The sequence below is a fragment of the Eptatretus burgeri genome, chromosome 1 (genome assembly GCF_056783735.1).
Source record: "Eptatretus burgeri isolate ZD-2024b chromosome 1, Ebu_testis_v1, whole genome shotgun sequence".
NCBI classification, from domain to species: Eukaryota; Metazoa; Chordata; class Myxini; order Myxiniformes; family Myxinidae; genus Eptatretus; species Eptatretus burgeri.
Window position 1 is genome coordinate 90383123 of NC_140961.1, and position 17743 is coordinate 90400865.

At 43.3% G+C, this 17743-nt stretch overlaps 2 protein-coding genes across 2 annotated transcripts in view; one reads left to right on the forward strand and one right to left on the reverse strand.

Annotated features, from left to right (window-relative positions):
• LOC147034934 (extracellular calcium-sensing receptor-like) overlaps positions 1-633 on the reverse strand; it is a 117552-nt gene extending 116919 nt beyond the window's left edge. The window contains exon 1 of the mRNA XM_085859560.1: positions 1-633. This exon is cut by the window's left edge and continues 740 nt beyond it. The gene's annotated coding sequence lies outside the window, so the exon portion shown is untranslated.
• A 9617-nt stretch (positions 634-10250) lies between these two features.
• The window catches only part of LOC147034936 (rho GTPase-activating protein 45-like), a 166909-nt gene continuing 159416 nt past the window's right edge, over positions 10251-17743 (forward strand). The window contains exon 1 of the mRNA XM_085859669.1: positions 10251-10437. Coding sequence (XP_085715795.1) covers positions 10327-10437 — 111 coding nt within the window. The 5' untranslated portion in view covers positions 10251-10326. The remainder of the gene's footprint in view (positions 10438-17743) is intronic.

Sequence of the window (17743 nt, forward strand, 5' to 3'; positions counted from 1 at the left end):
TGTTATATCAGAAGTACATGTTCAGTTATGAAAACAAACAATTTCAAAATGACTTGAAAATATCATTCAAGTAACTATGTTTTAATAAGTAATAATGAGAAAATTTCCACTTTGTTCTTATATATATACAAACTTTAAAAGGGCTTGAAATTAATTCAATAAATTGCTGTCAAAAGAATGAAGGTACATTATCGTCATCCCTACTTTCCCGATTTAAACGGTATTATACATTGGAGAGATGATTATAAATGAAACAATGCACTATATATTTATTCATATTTTGGGCCATCATTTCTTTGGAAATTAACTGATCGAAATAAACCAAGTAACTAAATAAAGGAAGCCACCCTATTTGTTTGAAATTGCGCATAATTCCATTTTTGTCAATTGCAAAATATATATATTATGCCTCGACACCACATGTGCTCTCTCGAAATAATCTCACAAGAGAGTATCATAACTTCAATTAAGGGCAGAGTTCACTTTAAACTGAACTTAAAGGCTGCTGCAGCATGATGCAAATTAAATTTTGTCAAAATGTCAATCAAACCTTTTTTTATGCCTCAGCTGAAAAAGTCACCGGTGGCATTGTGTTTTCGGGTTGTATATCCATCCGTACGTATGTCCATCCTTCCATGCTAATTTTCTTTGTTTTATCTGCAACTGCTTATCCAATTGACACAAAATTTTCACCATAGGTGTAACCATTCATGTATATTGTTTTCTTGATGATATGATGTCATATATCACGTGGTGTGGCAGTCATGTTGTAAAAAAGGAGAAAAGTTGGACCTCTGTCTCACAAACCACACCATGGAAAAAAGTGAAACTTCGCACATATGAGGTACTCCTCATGGGAAACAAGTTTGATTTGTTGTTAATGTCCTTGGTGGCTTAATTATGACATCATAATTGCATACGTCAAATGCTTTATCCGATCAGTATGAAAATTTTTGAGGGTCATCGAAGGATAAATTTCATGATTGGGGGGGGGGGGAATAAATTGATGATGTCATCGGTCATGTGGTTCAGCAGCCATTGTTTTTTTTAAACATAAAAACCTTAAAAAATCTTCTCAGAAATAGCTGAGCAGATCAAGGTCAAACTTTACATGTGGTATCGCCTATCCATGAGGAACAAGACGTTTTGTGCCTATGACATCATCGGTCACATGGATTGGTAGCTATGATTTTTTTGAAGACTAAATCTTTAAAAATCCTCTCCAGAATGTCATGACAGATCGAAGGTGAAATTACCCCTTATGCTATGCAAGCCTTGTAGATATCAGGGTGTTCACCAATAATAGGTCACATGGTCTGGCAGCCATATTGATTTGAATGAAATAAAAAAAGTTATTTCTCTTCAACCGCTGCATCAATCGACATGAAACTTCACAGTTATGATCTTGTAGTCATGGAGAATATATTTATCAAATTTCAACCTGATCGGATGTATGGTCTGGCAGCCGGCATAATTTAATATTTTGAATCTGGTTTCAGGAATTTAAATCAAACTTGACACAAATATGTATAATGATGCAATAATGTGGATGGAGGTATATCTAACGATGTTGCGATGTCAAAGAGTGCCCTTATAGTTACTTCTGTTTTCATTTCCTCATCGGTTAACACACGTATGGCTCTCCCCTCAAAGTAATCTCAAAAGACAAGGATAAGGTTTGTAATTGTCATGTTTTCCCTTTATTGTTACTTTACCTATCGGGAGTTGTATTTTCAGTCGTTTGCCAAAATAATTGAAGTATCTGTTGTTCTTTGTTGTCATCCGTATAAGCCGTGAAATGCCACTGGTTCTAATCAACGTACTTTCTTTGAACTTTTTTTTTTCAAACTTCAATCAGACTCAGACTGGCCATGTTTCTAACATGCTTTGATTTGGAAAACTTCTTCCATGCTGTCTGTAATATCAGCTCATTTATTAGGACTTTACTATGTTCCTCAGTTGATACATTGTGACTCTTTCCTCACACTGTTCTTTTTCTTTTTTCTTTCTTTACCAATAATAGTCTCTCTTGATGCCCTTAAAGTATTCACCCCCTTCCAATAATGCCACATTTGGATGAATTACGAATTATGTGGAAACAATTTTTCAAATTGAACTTTTTTCTTCATTACTGGAGAGATCAAACTAAACACTTATAGTTGAAGGAGGTTACATGTCGGGAATACCTGCAAAAAACATGTACAAATCAAAATTTACTGGTTGCAAAAGTATTCATCCTCTTTGGTCAATACTTGATGGAAGCAACTTTTGCAGCAATGACTGCGATGAGTCTTTTTGGGTCAGTCTCTACCAGCTTTGCACAGTGAGATGGTGAAATACTTGTCCATTCTTCATGTGAGAATTGCTCTCGTTCTGGCAAGTTTGATGGGGATCATCGATGGACAACAAACTTCAAGTTTTGCCATTGATGTTCAATTGGGTTCAAGTCAGGATGTTGACTGGGCATTCAAGAACATATTTTTTTATTATTCAGCGACTACAGTGTGGCTTTATCTTTGTGTTTCTGATCATTGTCTTGCTCACATGTGAATCTCCAACCCAGTTTCAGAATCAAGGCTAACTTAAGCAGGTTTTCATCGAGGATTCTCCTGTACTTTGCACCATCCATTGTCCATTCTGTCCTGACAATCTTGCCAGTCCCTGCTGATGAAAAGAAGCCACAATAACATGGTGCTGCCACCACCATGCTTGACATTAGGGATGGTGTTGACTGGGTGATGTGCAGTGTTAGGCTTGCACCAGAAGTCACACTTTGAATTTAGACCAAAAAGTTCAATTTTTGTCTCGTCTGACCACAGAACCTTTCTCCACCTTCTTGCAGTATCCATTAAGATTATTTTTCCGAAAATCCATTTGAGCTTTTATATGCGTCTTTTTCAGTAATGAATTTTTCTTACCACAACACTGACCCCATCTCGGACATAGAGCCTTGCAGATATTTCCAAGTCATTGTTGGATAGATTTACAGTGACATCCAGAACCAGTTTCTTGCTTGCCTGGCTGCTGAGGTTGAATGAGCGACCTGATCTGGGTGGAGTCTGGGTGGTATGATACGTTTTCCATTTCTTAAAGGAATTTAGTCATGTGTGGAACCACCATCATGACTGTTGTGGTTGGCTTGTGGCCATCTCTAACATGTTGATCATAAAGAAAGTTGACGTCCACATTGGGTGGCCGGTTTTTCCATCTGGCTTAGCAGTAACAGACGGTAAGCTTGGTGCTGTGGGTGAGAGTGGCATTGGTGCCGTTTTGGGGCTGATTATGGAGCTGTTTGCCGACATGGACAGTCAGCTTAGCCTTTTTGAAGCAGGTTCTGCATCTTTGGATCTTCTGCGTGCCATCTCCATGACACAGGCTGGACTGTATTGTCTGGCACCTCTCACCCAAGTCATACCAGCTTTGAGTCTCCTGGTCTTCCATCCCACGGAGGTGCAACTGTGGTGTGATGGAGAGCAAGGACTGGACAGGAGGGCCTCTGCGTGGGCTAAGCATGCGAGTCCAATAGTGGTGATTCCAGGTGAGGAAGAGCCAGAACTTGAACCGGAACCAGAATCACAACCTTTGCTGATTTCAGAACCGAGCATTACAGAAGGACTAGATGAAAAAGATCTGCTGAAAGAGAGCTTATGTTAGGAGATCAGAGCATTGAGTACTGAAATGCAGTCATTCAAAAGCGAGGCCCAGGAAGTGGTGAAGAGACATCAGCGGGAAAAAAGTCGGATCTAGGATAAATGCCAACAAGAAGAACAGGAGCAGGCCTTTGCAGAAAGAGAGAGATGGTCAGAGATGAAGACTCAAAGTGGGACAGAAGCGAGGAGGAGATTGGGACAATGCTCTGTGTAGAGCGTTGGTGCTGCATAATGTCTCCTTGGCTATTGGGCACAATCCTGGATGGGTCGCCACTCAGACACAGTACACCAGCATGCGAGCACTCATTTTGCCGACCTTGGAAGGATGACAGGCCGAGTTAACCCCACCTGGTATTAATTCGACAGCTGAGTGGGATTTGAACTCAGGACCCGAGGATCCAAAGCCCACCACCCTAACTATTAAGCCAACACCAGGCATACAGATGAGAGACAGGCAGGATTGGCAATCGAAAAAGCATGGCATTACGGCTGGCTTTCCTTCGATGCATGAAGAAGACCGCACGATTCTTGTGTCCAGGCTGAGGCGAGTTTGCCCGCGTGTGGGACCAGCACCTAAACCTCGTGTCAAGCCATCGGGGGAAAGAGACGGTGCAATTCTGCAAAGCAGAATTTTTACGTCGGTGAGGACGATCGACAAAGAGGCTGCACGGCGGTTGGTGAGCCCTGGCAGTAAATACTGCCTCACAAATTACCTCATGTGTGTTCTTCACCCAGAGAGCAGCTCAGGACCATTTTTGGCACGTCCTCTCATGCAGTGATGAAGCAGTTTGGTGACCTTCAAGCTATTGAAACTTGCTCCTGGACCTGAAGCGAAGTGCCAAAATAAAGGAGGGCTTTTCCTTTGTTTTGTTCTGTCCCCTTGTTTGTATTTAAGTCCATGTGGAGGTTCCTCAAAATTAGACATAGATTTAGGTTCCCTCACGTCTTCATTTGTGACATTATAACTGTTGATTTTCTGTTTAATAAACCATTATTTATTTAATCTGCTTGTGTCTGTGCATGTGTTGCGAGTTCAAGAGCAAAACTCCTGTGCTGCGCTACCATCCTGGTGAAGCACCGAGCTGTTTTTTTTTTTCCATGCATGCCATAATCTCCAAGAATCTGGCTGTAAGCCTCCAAGGAAGAACCGTTTGGCCATCCATCCAGGTTGGGGCAGACCCACTGGACGCAACAATCTTGTGGCTGTTAAAGTCACCACAGCAAATGACGACCCCCTTCACCCTTGCTTAAGACCCCCTGGAGTGTGTTGTTGATCAAGGGGAGGAATGGATTGTGGAGATTTACAATTGTGACAACATCTCTTGCACTGGGGAATTTGATGATATTACATTCAAGCTGGGTGTTGCAGTCAATTTCTATGAAGGGAACACCAGGCTTGACAAACATCCCACGCCCACCTCCATTCCCACTTGCTCTGTCGCTTCATATAAGGGTATATCTGTGGATCCTAAATCGTTTGTGGCATTTTAACTCGATTTCTTCAATACAGATTATATCCGGTTTGGATGTGAGATCGCTGCTGTACTTAATAAACTCCGGCCCATTAACAACTAAGCTTTTTTGCAGTCCATTGGATAATTTTGATTAAAAAACAGGGGGGAATCCTGGGACTGTTTGGAGTCTGATCCTCTGCATTTATCACCTGATTGTCTGAATATTTTGTAAAACATCTTGGAAAAAAACTCCTCCCAGCCCAAATGTTTACTGGCTGCTGCGGAAATAATATTGATTTTCTCCGCTCTGCTTTTTGCTTGTGCTGTACAATTTACTACTTCGGTGATAAAACCAATGAACACAATTTTTGTAAAATTCATATCCACGTCGGTGATCGCACTCTCAGTTCGGCATTCTGTATCTTTCGTCTCAGGCTTAACTCCCACCGATTTAGTTAGTACGTTAATTGGGCCCTCAGTTTTGATCTTGCTCCGAACAACGTTTACTGGGGTCTTAATTTTAGGGACCATGAGGACAGCCTCAGCACAAGACAGTTTCCCTTGCGTCTTCACCTGTTGGCTCTGGGAAGCTCTTTGGAATTTGGGGCACCTTCTGAAGGCTGCACTGTGGTCCCCACCACAATAAACACAAGACATTTTTTTTCACTGCTGCAGCTTCCGTATTCATGCTCTCCGTTACATTTGCTGCAGAGTTGTTTGCCCCCACAGTCTGGAGCAGTATGACCAAACTTTTGGCACTTGTAACATCTTAAGGGGACTGGAATGTATTCCCGTACAGTGAAGGCTTGATACCCAAGGAAAACTTTTTGGGGAAGGACTGGGTTGCCGAATGACAAAACCATCGAGGTGATATGGACTTTGACTCCATCCCTGACAGTGGTGAGACGGCGGGTGTCAACAACTCCCACATCCGCTAAATGGCTCTTGATGTCATCAATTTCAATGGAGGGATCAATTCCGTAATTGACTCTTCGACTCTCCCTCAGAGACCTAGGAATCTGACACGAGACCTGGACCCCGCCAAAATATGAGGCTCTCAACACCATCTCCCGTTGAGCGACTGATTTACACTCAATGAAAAGGTCGTCGGATCTGAGCTTTTTGGCGCCGGACACATCTCCAAATTATGTTTTAATCAGTGTAGCCATTTTAATTGGGTTGTCGGGGCTTAAGGGTTTCAAACTATCAGAGGCCTAAACTATGACCAATACTTGGGGATAGAGATAGGGAACTATGACCATTGGGGATAGAGGGGGACTTAAGTGCTTTGGGAGGTTCCGACTCATCAGAACTCTCCCAACGTGGTCTGCCCATCTTCCTAGTTCGATTAACCAACCGAGATGAACTCTCGTCATCCCGGAAGATTAACTTGGCCAAGTGAGCTGAGAATCCACTGTAATACAGGCAAGAAAGGATAAAGAATCCCAGAAAAAGCCGATGCACCCTCGACACCCAAACCCATCCTGTAATGGCGTCGCCCCAATCGGGAACCTTGCTGCGCATCCGTCCACAATCAGCTCAATGAGCACGTTCCTCTTCGTTCGATGATCATGGTTATTCAGCCGTGATCTATCCTTTTACATGCTGAGAATCAAGCAAGGAAGCAGCACATATCATTTTAAAGTCTTTGGTATGACTCTTCCAGGGATCAAACCACCGACCTCCCAGACCAGAGCGTACGGGCCGAACGATAACACAATCGACTCACCAAGTCTGTCTGCAATATTAAAAGTTAAAGTAAGTGTTTAGCCACCAGAGTCCATACTGGGCAGTGTCATCTTTTTCACCTTTACCAAATTTATTTTGCTGACACCATAACTTTGAGGTACACTCACCTCTGAGGTGTCTTGTGCTGGTAAGGATCTCAACCCAGCTGCAATCTGTCATCCTGTAGTTTTGCATGTAAGGCAATGCATGCATATGTTTGCACTGAGCATTCAAGGGTGTAAAGGTGGGTGTCCTGCCTTCTAGAATTGGATATTGGAAGTTAACTATGCCAAGGTGTGTTTCTCAAGAGGTGAGCTATTGCCGGCATCCAAGCCAAATTCCAAATTCTGGCTCCTCTTATCTGTCCCAGCTGTATTGCATGCTCCCAGAAATGATTCAAACCAGCAGCTTCTTTAGATATATGCAGTGCTTCAAGATTGAGATAAAGTTAGGGTTACTGTTAGGGTTAGGGTTAAACCCTAACACCCCCCCCCCCAAAAAAGAAGGTAATTGCTTTCTTCTCAGGAACTACACATGCAATTCCGATGAAACTTGACCACAACTATCATCACCAGTGATGTACTAAAGTTTGTTCATAGCATTAAATAAATCTGAGTCTGAGGGGTCTTTGGAGGGAGTTTACAGGAGGGTTGCCCCCCAAAAGAGGAATTTGCTTTCTTCTCAGAAATGACACATACAATTCCGATGAAACTTGAGGACAACCTTCATCACCCATGATATACCGAAGTTTGTTCACGGCATTAATAAAAATCTTGGTCTAAGGGTGTGTGGGGGGGGGGTTGTCCCCCAAAATATGTATTTGATGTCTTCTCCAAAACTACACACACAATTTCGATGAAAAGAGACCACAAACTTCATCACCCATGATGTACCAAAATTTGTTCACACCATTTTTTAAAGTCGGGGTCTAAGAGGGTCTACAGGGGGGTGTTGCCCCCCCCCCCAAATAGGTATTTGCTTTCTTCTCAGAAACCAAACACAATTCGAAAGAAACTTGACTACAGTCTTCATCACCGGTGATATACCGAAGATTGTTCACGACATTCAAAAAAAAAAGATTGGGGTTGAAGGGGACTTACGGGAAGGCACGGAGGGGGATTTCCCCCCCAAATCTGTATTTGCTATAACATTGGTTTATTGGTAGCGACATTTTGCTGATTCCATCCCACGTTGACTTCCACCTCAGTATCATTATGCTACCAGGTGAGAGTCCAGGGGTATTGCCCCTCTGTTTACCCATTTTCTCTGGTGCTGTTTCAACGTTCCCTGTTTTATTGTTTCATTTTTCCCAATTGAAGACCTGAGTGCAAGAAGTACTTTAGTCACAAAATAACACTTTTGGGATATTGAGGATCAAATTTTTCAAAGCATGCTGCAGATACTTTTTTTAAAGGTGGCATACTATGGAGCCTGTTGCTGTTCCAGGGGCTATACAGAGCAGACAAACCCTTTTTGTGGAAAAATAATCCTTTATTATGAAGAAAACGAGAAAATTAGTTTTGGACTTCAGTACTTTTTGTGGCTAAGCACTTGGACTTCGGTACTTTTTGTGACAAAATGCCTGGACTTGGGTACTTTTAACACACAAAGTCCATGATTGCTCATTTTTGATTGCCAAACAGTCATTTTTGCTACGTCTCCTTGCCTTTCGTGGTTTAATTTTATGCAGAAATATTCAGTTAACTCCAATATTACCCAATTAAGTCCAAAATTACTCAGTTAAATCGCAAATTAATGCCCTAAATAAAAGAAAACCGAACTTTGGTGCCAGTTGTCTTTCACATCGCAAGTCCCTCATTCAGCAAATTCCTCCTGCTCAGAAAGTTTGCATCAAAATCATACCAGATCGGAAATATTACAACAAAGTCAACTCTTAAGAGTATAAAAATACCATGGCCACTTTTATGAGGGCTCAAAAGATGATGACGAATGTAGTGCCTTTTCAGTACCAGCAAAGTATAATGCATAGAAACTACATACCTGATGCTTTGGCATCCTTCATTCTCTTTCTAGCCCAGTCTCCAGGGTTTATTTTACTTTTTTTGCCCCCGTCATGCCTGTTATCAGGGTTATCCTCATTCACACCATGCTGTCCAGCCTCCATGGTCGCCATTTTCATAGCTTGTCACGTGACATATACTAGCATTTTGATCGGACAGTCATGGACTTAGGAACTTCTTGCTCAAACATTATGGACTTGGGTATTTCTTGTACTACATTGTAGTGAATTCAACAATGACCATACATCAATATACAGGACTTGAGGACTTATTTTCGGGATTTTTTGGTATCAAATGATGCTCTGGCTATTATAGCTTATAGTACTGGTGCCAGCTCATTTTTTTTCAAAAATGTGACTTAAGTACTTCTTGCACCCAGGTCTTCAATTGGATCATGGCAGTAATTATTGCCTTTATCTGTTGCCTAAAGTCACAGCTCAGCATGTCTTGGGGATCTGATGATGTGTTTGAGTTTCCCACAACGAACAACAGTTTAGTGAGTGCAGTACACCTGTACACGACTTTGTGTAAGGTTTGCAAGACACAAACACAAGAGTGCTGTTGTATGAAAGCGAGATTTTCTCATGTATACTTGGCAGGGGAATTGAGACGGAGAGAAGGGTTTGTGCGTCATCCGGTCCACCTGCATGATATAATACAAAGATGCTGAAATTTTAACCCCTCCCCCAAACCAAGCACCTGGCTCGCCCATTTTTCCTCCCGTTTCTCCCAATCCTTTCATTTCACCCTCACCCGTCTCAATCACATTGTTCCCACTTTTACTCCCACCCATTCGTCACGTACGTCATATATAGACGGCCGAGAAACAAATTTTTCTGCGAGTCAGAATGTCGGTGTTTTTAAATGGGAGAAGCAAACGGCAGGTGGAGAAGGTGAGATCTGAATATTTCATTTCGAGATGAAATATTGACTTGAATGCGGAGGAATCAGAGGGAGAGCAGCATGTCGCCTCTCATCTCGAAAAGTCAGAAAATAAATAATTTTAAAAATAATAATTCCCATCCTAATGTCGAACCCCCCCACTTCCCCCTCCCCCCCGAATCTTCACTGGAAGAACAGCTTCATATTTCAGGCCCCAAGGTTGATCATATGATAGGGAGCTGTCGCCCTGTTGTGTTCCTTGCACCTTTAACCTACAACATCAACCCTGCTGGCTGCGTCACCCTCGCACCCTCCTTCGTCTCCTAAAGGTCTAACCCATCTGGAGTGGGTAATTCGAACAGTTTTAATTGTGCCTCATAATTAAGTCCACTTTTTCCCTCCCTCCGAAACTGTGCCCCAGCAAGACCCCTGTCCTCGCCACGCCCCCAGCTAGACTCCTCCCCTCGCCACGCCCCCAGATAGACTCCTCCCCTCGCCACGCCCCCCAGCTAGACTCCTCCCCCTCGCCACGCCCCCAGCAGCCTCTCCACCCAGTTGTGTTGTGCGCGATGCGCCGCTGATCGGGGAGGAATGGCTGGCGTCGGACGGTTCTTCGCTAGAAAGAGACGAGGTGGCTCCGTGGCCCCTCGGAGTCCCGGAGGCTTCCGGACCCCGGCACTCGCTCTCTCGTTATCAACATCGGTGAGCGAGCGAACTCGGCCACGAGTTGAGTCCTCTCCCAGAAACTTTGTCAACTCAGTAAACTTTCCCAAACTCAAACTTTATCTAAACCTTGTCTTTTTCTCTTACAGCTCCGTCCACACCCCGAGCTTTTTCCATTTCTGCTTTTGTTTCGATCCTTTTGTTTTCGCCTGTCGGTCTCCCCCGCACGAAGCGATCGTTGTAAATGGTGTGGTTTTGCGGTTGTTGGAGGAGGCACTGCCGTGCCCTGTACTGTGTGCCTGTGCCTCGAGTTCATTCCCTTCTGCGGAATGCATATTTGACCCAGATTCGGTTCGGTATTGTTCCTGCGAGGTCTATTATGACGCCAACCGATCGGTGCCCCGCACATTATGAACAGCATCGTGGAATTCAGCCCGTGTACCGGCACACAATGGCCTCCACTTTTTATATATACATTTTTTTTTTTTCAAAAGGCACAGTTAGATCTTTAACGTATTCCAGCGAGTTCTCGTCCATTGGACAGACGGCTTAATGCCTCTTCGGAAGGGTGGTGATGCAACACTCTTGCAGCAAAGCACCAGGATGGCAGGTTTGCTTTGTACTTAGTCGTGGATCATCATCATCATCATCATCATCATCATCATCATCATCATCATCATCATCATCATCATCATCCGTGCAGGACAGTTTCCCACTGCCTTCCCTGCAGTTAATCAGGGTGGGGATTTGGAATTTGTCCATGGTGCCGGTGATACCTCGCTGGCTCTTTACGAAGGAAACTGTGGGATCACTAACATCCACCAACTTGATGGCAGTCCACTGAACAGCCAGTTTAACATCCCTCTGTGGGAGGGTGCACACATTGCTGCATCCATCACCCTACCTGCCAAACACCCGAGTGACAGTTTCTACCTGGGCTGACATTCCAATTCATGCTGCACACCGAATAGGTGAGTGCGTGTATGTCGATCTCAAAGCTAATCTTCCGGCTCCAAACTTTTGATACAACGGCACACAAGGTAGTTAGTCTGCTACCTTCCGAGCTACCATCTCAGGCCTCTACCTTCCCTTCGTGATCGCACCATCACCCGAGTGGTACCTTAATTTGGAGAGTTATTCGCCCCGAAAGATCACATCTCACAAGGCGCTGACATCATTCATCCGATTTGCTCCGATGAAGGGATAAATCCTGAAATGTCAGCACCTTCTGATCATTCATGGCAGATAACTCCAACCACCCTATTCTTGTGGTTGTATACCACCAAATAGTAGAGTAAGGAACAGAAGCATACTACAAGGTGGAAAAAATAATTTGCTCATTGTTTGCAGAGTAATTTCATCAAGGATTTTTGAGTTTTTAAAAATATTTATTTATTTGTTTTTATTTATTTTATTTTGTTCCCTTTCTGCCGTCGTACGGTAATTAAACAAATAATCTTGCGAGTGTCGTTCAGAATGACAAAACAATTTTAAATTGCAGGCAAAGTTATTCTTCCGTCAGTTGGATACTTTCCGTGCTTCAGGAATGGCTTACATTGAATTCTCTTTTCGCAAGGCCAATGAGTAACTGGAAGGCCTGGTGTTGGCTCAGTGGTTAGGGTGGTGGCTTGGGCGGCTTGGGATCCTAGGGTTCTGAGTTCAAGCCCCGTCAGCCGCTGAATTAATACACCAGGGGGTTGACTCAGCCTGTCATCCTTCCGAGGTCGGCGAAATGAGTACCAGTTCCAGTGTGTGTACTGGTAGAGGGGCACTGCATCAGCGACACAGTCACGCTTCAAGAAATGATAGCTACCCCGGCAGCTAAGCTGCCATACGACCACCAGTAACCGGAATATTTATTTATTTTTGCCATATCTTTCTGTTGTGTGTAGTCTTCTTCTCAGGGGTTTATTTTATGTTTGGGGTGCCACCATTGGGAGTTGTTATGAATCGGTCCTTTTCATTAGTGATGAAGTATTTAAGACTTGTGTAAGCAAACGACAATGCCATGCCTTTCCTTGGTCATTCGTGAGGATGGGAATGTGCAACTTTGAACTTGATAACTTTTGATGGACACACGATGGGAGCAAACTGCGAATGGTGCATGGAAGCGTAATTCATCAAGCTGTGTCGATGTTGTTATTACTGTTGTTAAATCCACAATTCCCCTGGGTTTCTTGATGAGATGACGTTTTGCTGATGAGACAACTTCACCATCGGTGGTAAATTCAACCACTCCGATTACCACATTTGGGGGACAGAAAAACCTCAGGAGGTCTGGCAACATTAAAGGGACTCTCAAAAAAAAAAAAAAACAATCAATGTCTGGTGTTCTCTCAGGGGGTCACCCATCATTGGTCCTTCATTTAATTTTTTTGGAAAATGTAACATTCAAGGATGAGCGTCACTTTGCAATGTTTTACAATTTCTTTGTTCCCGAACTACGACGATTACATCTTTCACGTATCACCTTCTTGTACCAGCAACACTGGGCTCTTTGCCACGATGTTTCGAATGTGCGACATTGAAAAAATTTTTGATTAAAAATAAATAAAAAATTGATACACCATCGAGGAATGTGGAAGACCTGGAGCAGGATGGAACAGAACAAAATGGAAATGGGGAAACACCAACAGCAGATTAAAATGTGGAGGGGGAGAAGGACACATGGAGTGGACAAGATGGATACAGAGGATGCATGTGATGGACAAGATGGATACAGAGGCAGGGCCGGATTTAGGCATGGGCAAACTGGGCATTTCCCAGGGGCCTCCACAACCAGGGGGCTTCCACATATTTCATGAAAAAAAAATTGTAAGGAAAAATGTATTTGTGAGTGTCTGGTCGTTGGTAGTTAGTGGAACAGATATAAGATATTCATCTTCTCTCATTCTCTATTTTATATAGAAGTTCAGATTCTTTGTTCTTGAAAATTATACTTTATGGATGACTGTAAATACAGTATGTCTTGTCACCTTTTTAGTATTCTAAGGTAGGGTGGGCTCCACTGCTGAAGGCTGCCAAGGGACCACCACATGTCTAAATCCGGCCCTGTATAGAGGATGCATGTGATGGACAAGATTGATGCAGAGGATGCATGGGATGGACAAGATTGATACAGAAGATGCATGGGATGGACAAGATTGAAACAGAGGATGCATGGGGTGGATAAGATGGATACAGAAGATGCATGGGGTGGATAAGATGGATACAGAGGATGCATGGGGTGGATAAGATTGAAACAGAGGATGCATGGGGTGGATAAGATGGATACAGAAGATGCATGGGGTGGATAAGATTGAAACAGAGGATGCATGGGGTGGATAAGATGGATACAGAAGATGCATGGGGTGGATAAGATGGATACAGAAGATGCATGGGGTGGATAAGATTGAAACAGAGGATGCATGGGGTGGATAAGATGGATACAGAAGATGCATGGGGTGGATAAGATGGATACAGAAGATGCATGGGGTGGATAAGATTGAAACAGAGGATGCATGGGGTGGATAAGATTGAAACAGAGGATGCATGGGTTGGACAAGATTGATACAGAGGATGCATGGGGTGGACAAGATGGAAACTCCAAGGAGGGAAAATTGGGAAATTGGAAGGAGGAGGGAGTTGGGTGGGGTTAATGATGGTAGAAAAGATCATGGTTTTGGATGGGGGATGATTTGAGATGTTGGTGAACAGCTGTCTTGAAGACTTGGAGAGAGGAATGAGAATAAAGAGAATGTGGAAGTTGATTCCATAGGAGGGGAAAAAAGAGGAACAAATGAGTGGAGGTAAGCAGTGATTCGGGATTTAGGTAGTTTCACCAGAAGGGGGTTGATGGTGGACCGTGTGAGCCCTGCAGGAACCTGGTGTGGACAAAGCACTGAAAGAGCAGAGGGTGCACTACCAGAAAAGATGTGGTACATGACAGAGAGACCACCTGCCTGTCTGTGATGGCAAATTGAAAAGCCCATAAACTTAGGTTCTGCACATGCGATGCCAATGCTCTTGAAGGTCTTGGTTTCCACGGCATCAAACTGAGAAAGATGTCAGGCAGGGGAGCCAGCACAGAGCGGAGAGCAGGACTCCATCAAGCTGCAGATGAAGACTTTTCTTGGAGGAGTTCAGGTGTGCCAATACCTCTTGGCCATTCTGCCAGCCCCCATGTTCATATTATTATTAACGTTATTATTGTTACTATGCCACTATCATTTCTTCAGGTGGAATTGACTGATTAATTTGTGGTTTTAATAATTTTGATGAAAAATCCAAGTTGGGTGACATTGAGGCTGGATTCAGGATTGGAGGAAGATGCATCAACAATCTAAGCTATGCTGATGATTCTACTCTGTTGGCAAAAAGTAACGAGGATTTCATGAAACTGCTTCACACAGTGAAGAAGGAAAGTGAAAAGGCTTTTCCTTGTTTAAATCTAAAAAATATTAAAATCTTCTCAACTGAGAAGATCGATGTGTTCAGATTGGGAGACCATAACATAGAAATAGTGGAAAGTTTCATCCTCCTTGGTTCTAAGATTGAAGTGAGTGGAGAATGTGAAGGATAAATGAACAGACCATTCACCTTGGGGAGAGCAGCAATATCATTGTTGACATGGACCTTGAAATACAAAGATGTAAGAACACAAACCAAGCGGTGGCTGGAGAATCCTCTGCTATTTCCAGTTGCGATGTATGGATGTGAGACTTGGACAGTGAGACAAAAGATAGGAAGAATATTGACAGTTTTGAAATCTGGTGTTTAAGCCGAATGCTGAAAATTTCATGGACTGCAAGAAGAACAGAAAAATCAATGCTTGAAGAAGTGAAACCACTGTGTACATTTAGATTGGGCACATCATGCGTGCAGAAAATGAAAGTCTGGAGAAGTCCACCATGGTTAAGAAGAGGAAGAGGCAGACCTTGTAATGGACCTGATTGATGGGGGAAAGGTTGCAACCAAGCTGTCTCTCCCAGAGCTTCGGAAAGCAGTGCAGGATAGGGATGTTTGTAGAAATCTGATCATGCATGTCACCAGAAGTTTGCCGCAACTTGACGGAACTGAATATACTTATTTTTTATTTCAGTCGGAGTCTGTATGCGGATCACTTCCAGGAGCGAGAGAGGAGAGGGAGGGAAGAGAGGAGAGAGAGGGAAGTGAGGGAAGATTAAGATTACTCTTGGGAGACTCACCTCAACTGGTGCATGTTTGTGCGAATATCTTCAAAACTCTGTAGAGCGCATACCTCCACCAAGGGAGAGTGGGGGGGGGGAGGGTAGATGGAGAGGGGGTGGATAGGGGGGCGGAGAGTGGGACAGAGGGGGGAAATTAAGATTACTCTTGAGAGTCTAGCTTCAACTGGTGCATATTTGTGCAGTTATGTCCCTTGGCAACTCTGGGACCACCTCATGCGCGGTAGGTCCCTTCGACTGACTGCCTGCTGGTGTGAGCGTTGCCATCTACCGGGCTATCCCACTCCATGGGCAGCCCCAAAAAAAAAGGACTTCTGCCCCTCTCTTGGGCTCGACTGCAGACTTTACCACAATGTCTTGTGGTGCACTCGCCAACAGTTTATGAGGGTTGTTCATTAGAAAACAGAAAACGCTTTCTTTGTGCCTTCTCTGCCCAACTCCTCACCTGGCATCGCCAATACAAAAGGTTTTACACAACTATCTTACCATATCTGCTTTAAAGTTGACACTTGGTGTACATTTATCAATACGACTCATCTGTGGACAATATCCTGATACAATCGGAAAAAATAAATCTTAATACAATCTGATGATGTAACGTCCTCCCCAATCCCCCTTCCTCCTTCACGTAACACAATATCTGTCGTGTGTTGTTGGTTGTTATCTCCATATGTGGTTTTCAGAAGGTGGAATGGAGCCCTCTCAGGTCTAGTGTGTGTGTGTGTGTGTGTGTGTGTGTGTGTGTGTGTGTGTGTGTGTGTGTGTGTGTGTGTGTGTGTGTGTGTGTGTGTGTGTGTGTGTGTGTGTGTGTGTGTGTGTGTGTGTGTGTGTGTGTGTTGCAAGTGTTTTGCTGTTGAGTAGTGTATGTTTAAGGTTGGTTGGTTGCTTCATGTATTTTTGGTGCTGTGGATTCTGGGAGTGGAAGCTGTTGTTTTGTAATTTTATTTCCACGGTTGGTTGTTCATGTGGTGCGTTAACTGCCAAATGGTAGTGTTGTCCCTGACTGTGGGTGGGGTTATGCATCCATGTGTAGTTGTATTGATGTATGTGTAGTTGCTGCTTGTGGAGACATATGTGCCTCGGCTGGCCTACCTTGGCAGGTTGAAGGGCCAAAACGGGAATATGCTGAGTCCTTAAACTGAAGACCTGGTCAGTGAGGCACACTTGTGGCCCAGGTGTGTTGGAAAAAGAAAAAGAAAACAAAAAATATATTTATATTTATATATATATATATATATATATATATATATATATATATATATATATATATATATATATATATATATATATATATATATATGTTTGTTGATGGATACGAGGCCTAAGTGCGTGTTTCTGTCTATGTTGTCTTGATGATTAACCAAACCAACAAGTGATTAAACCGGTCTGGTTGCTGAGCAGGGTGTGTACTGTGTAGTATTGGGCCTCTCATGTATGTGTGATTTGTGAATGTCTGCAGCTGTAGAAGAACCTAGGTAGAGTTTGAAACAGCAAAGGGCTTACCTTTTGTGGCTTTTCTTGGTTGCTTTATGCAGCTTTCTTAGGCTGATTGAGCATGGGAGTTTATTTACTTGAAAATCCTATCCACCTGGGGTAATTGTTGAGGTGAGACCTTAGTGATGATTCCCTCCAATTACAGGTGAGATGTGATTGGGTCTTGTTATATATATATATATATATATATATATATATATATATATATATATATATATATATATATATATATATATATATATATATATATATATATATATATATATATATATATATATATATATATATATATATCCAGTCATCCCCCGTTTATCGTGGGGGTTACGTTCCAAACCCCCCCGCGAGAAGTGAAAATCCGCGATGAATGGATGACTCCCAAAAAAATCGACTCGTCTAGTCTGGTTAGCTTGGCAGTGATCGGGTTCGAGGTGCCGGAGATCGACTCGTCTGGTCTGGTCGCCTTAGCAGTGATCGGGTTCGAGGTGCCGGAGATCGACTCGTCTGGTCTGGTCGCCTTGGCAGTGATTGGGTTAGAGGTGCCGGAGATTGACTCATCTGGTCTGGTCGGTTTGGCAGTGATCGGGTTTGAGGTGCCGGAGATCGATTTGTCTGGTCTGGTCGGTTTGGCAGTGCTCTCCAACTGCAGCAAACCTTTTTCCTTCCGG